This window comes from Sinocyclocheilus grahami, unplaced genomic scaffold (genome assembly GCF_001515645.1).
Source record: "Sinocyclocheilus grahami isolate Dianchi unplaced genomic scaffold, SAMN03320097.WGS_v1.1 scaffold62.1, whole genome shotgun sequence".
NCBI classification, from domain to species: Eukaryota; Metazoa; Chordata; class Actinopteri; order Cypriniformes; family Cyprinidae; genus Sinocyclocheilus; species Sinocyclocheilus grahami.
The window spans coordinates 2,007,740-2,011,070 of NW_015505241.1; the positions used below are offsets into that span (position 1 = coordinate 2,007,740).

The window sequence follows — 3,331 nt, forward strand, 5'->3', positions numbered from 1 at the left end:
AGCAGATGCAGCGCATATTCAGGTTTTTGCTGAGGAGCCGAGCCGGTGACCCGGCCGCTCAGCGGTGGTACAGGAGCTGTGGCGACGGGACGTGACGTCTCTGTTCCCTCCTTCAGGGAATGAGGGTTACCATACGTAACCGAGACGTATATATATATATATATATATATATATATATATATATGCTATCATACAGCTTTGGGATGACATCAGGGTAAATGATTCATTTTGGTGAGTTTTGGGTCCCTTTAACTCTCCAACACACAAATGTTACTCAACTGCAAAAATGTTACTCAAGCCATGAGGATGTTCCCATTCCAAACAATATTCTACTAGGACATTTTCTGACCTTATCGCTTATCGCTTTGAAAAAAAAGAGTCTCTAGAAGGTCAATGTTTGGAGCAAAGTCAGAGTTTTAGTTTTAGTGGCAGTTGATGATTAGTGTACTTCCTTTTGTGTAAACTAATCAGTGGCATGGCTTCTGACACAAACTACAACTTTTTAATAGTTAACTCGTGTAACATGAACATACAATGGCAATCTGATGGTAGAGAAATTGGTTTTACTAGTCATCAAAATGTGGGTTACTCATATGTGTCACTGCTAAGTCCATCTGTCTTGTTTAGCATTGAATAAGTGCTGAATTCAATGATATTTACACTTATGTTATGATAAGAACAATTATAAGAACACAAATGTTATAAATGGCATTTTTTTTGTTGGTCATTTTCAAAGTAATTTGTAATTTTTAATGGTCAACCTGTGAGTGTTTGCCATTGGTTCCATAAAACTATTTACAAAATGTACTTCAGTTTGATTCAGGTGTGGTTGGCTTGTTTTAGGGGGCACTTTTCAGGTGGTCAGCTGAAGATCAGCCTGGAAAGACCAACCTACACCAACTCAATCCATCTTAAACTATCTAAGAACAATCAACTAGTTTAGACTTGGCAAATTATTAAATTAGTATGTATGTCAGTCTCATTATTATGTTTTCGTATGATCTGTTCATGCTTCTCATACAGAGATTGGGTTGAAATACCATACCATGTAATTAATATGGCATGTCTCTAAACAGCATATATAAAATTAGGGACTACCCTAAAAACAACTTAGCAACATGTTAGGGACCACCCACAATATCTTAGCATCATAATGGCGACTTTGCATTTCTTCAGAAAAGTAAAAAAAATATAGTTTGTTAGTGTATAAACTCATAATGGGTTTTAGTTACATGAACTGTTAACCAAATGTGTGTGTGTGTGTCTTCTTCAGATGTTTTTGGCTGCCATGGGTTTTGTGTACTTTGCCAAAGCATTTCAGGGCAGCTACATGAAGAGCTCTGTCACACAGATTGAGAGACGTTTTGACATTCCTAGCTCACTAATTGGATTCATTGATGGAAGTTTTGAAGTTGGTAAGCATACAAATGACACATTTTGGGCCTAAATGTAGCAGAATGCTTAAAACAAAGCATATACCCACATACTCTAATCGTAATTTGTAACTAGTCTTTTACGTTTTGGTGAATTGGTGGCAAATTTGTTATATCTCATTAGTACGTTTCTTATGCCCCATAATGTGGGGGTGGATTTTTTTTTCCTTCTAAAAATCTTACTTCTCCATCTGAATCACATTGTACAAATTCAAATGATATCATCACCTTGTCAAAATCTGTGATTTTAATAGGATACCATTTTTGGTTCTTTTCAGGTAATTTGTTTGTAATAGCTTTTGTAAGTTACTTTGGCGCTAAGCTTCATAGACCACGACTCATAGGAGCTGGATGTTTAATTATGGCCATGGGATCCTTCATAACTGCGGCACCACATTTCTTCCAAGGACCGTAAGTTTAGGATTATTATATATATATTTTTTAACACTGGTCAACTGCTCTATAAACTACTTTAGTTACCATGTTTGTGTCAACAAGACTATGTTTCTAAATTAAAATTATAAGACAAATAATAAGTGTCAAATGTGTGTTTGTTTTACACAGGTACAAATACGAGACATCAATTTCACATTTCTCCGCCTCTAATGATACAGAGAGTATTCTACCATGCTTAACCAATAGGAGTCTTACACATGATAATGAAATTCCCACAGTGGATATTCAAGCAGGTAAGTTGTTCAGCCCTGACCCTGAGACAGACCTCAGATAAGAGATTAAATGTCTCGGTTACGTATGGTAACCCTCGTTCCCTGAAGGAGGGAATGGAGACGTCACGTCGGATGACCGACGAAATTGGGATCTCGCTTAGAGAGACCAATCTACTTCGAGTGTAAACTAAACGAGCCAATGCACATTGGCATGCGATTATTGCATCCAGCTGCCGCTGATCACAGCGTGAGTATAAGTAGGCAGCAGATGCAGCGCATATTCAGGTTTTCGCTGAGGAGCCGAGCCGGTGACCCGGCCGCTCAGCGGTGGTACAGGAGCTGTGGCGACGGGATGTGACGTCTCCGTTCCCTCCTTCAGGGAATGAGGGTTACCATACGTAACCGAGACGTTCCCTTTCAGTCGGTCACTCTTGACGTCACGTCGGATGACAGACGAAATTGGGATCCTACCAAAAGGCCACAGCTACTGCCCCTTCCAGTGTCCTGTGGAAGCCACCTGTGCCCCTACTTTTTGGCGTAGGCCAGGGCTTGCACAAGAAGACCAGCTACTGCTGCTATGGCACTACCCACTGAGTAAGACTGGATAACACTGGGAAAACGTACCCGTTCTACTTGGAACAGGGACGTTACGGAAGCTTCAACCTTCCCGAAGGAGGTTTCGGAAGCAATACACATATGAACATTACTTAGGTGCATATGGAAGAATGGAGGTGATTGTAACTCTCTTGGAATGACAGAAGTCTGCCGGGGAAACACGGGCTCCAGGCTATACCGTGGACTTTACACATATGGGATCCACTTAGGCCTTACATATGGAACCAAGCCTTCTACTGGTTCTCGAGGATTCAACGAGTGAAGGCCTGGCGCCGGACGCTCCGCCACGTCTGGCTGCCGAGGGGACGGGGGAGCTCAACAGGGTCTACTATATGGACTCTCCGGAGTGGTTTTTACAAGCCGAACCGAAGCCGGGGCCTCTCAGTGCTTCTACCCGTTTGAGGTGAGAACACAGCAGGATACCGGCTCCACACGAAGGCTATAGAATCTAGCGAACGTGTTAGGGGTCGCCCAGCCCGCAGCTCTACAGATATCCACCAGCGAGGGGCCACGAGCCAGCGCCCAGGAGGATGCAACACTTCTAGTTGAGTGAGCTTGCAACCTGAACGGGCAGGGCACACCCTGTGCCTGATAAGCCAGGGTGATGGCATCCAC

The 3,331-nt window shown here is 42.5% G+C and overlaps 1 protein-coding gene across 1 annotated transcript in view; it reads left to right on the forward strand.

Moving 5' to 3' along the window:
• LOC107584712 (solute carrier organic anion transporter family member 1C1-like) overlaps positions 1-3,331 on the forward strand; it is a 43,344-nt gene that overhangs the window by 15,278 nt on the left and 24,735 nt on the right. The window contains exons 3-5 of the mRNA XM_016271418.1: positions 1,274-1,415; positions 1,712-1,844; positions 1,998-2,122. Of these exons, the coding sequence (XP_016126904.1) occupies positions 1,274-1,415; positions 1,712-1,844; positions 1,998-2,122 (400 nt within the window). The remainder of the gene's footprint in view (positions 1-1,273; positions 1,416-1,711; positions 1,845-1,997; positions 2,123-3,331) is intronic.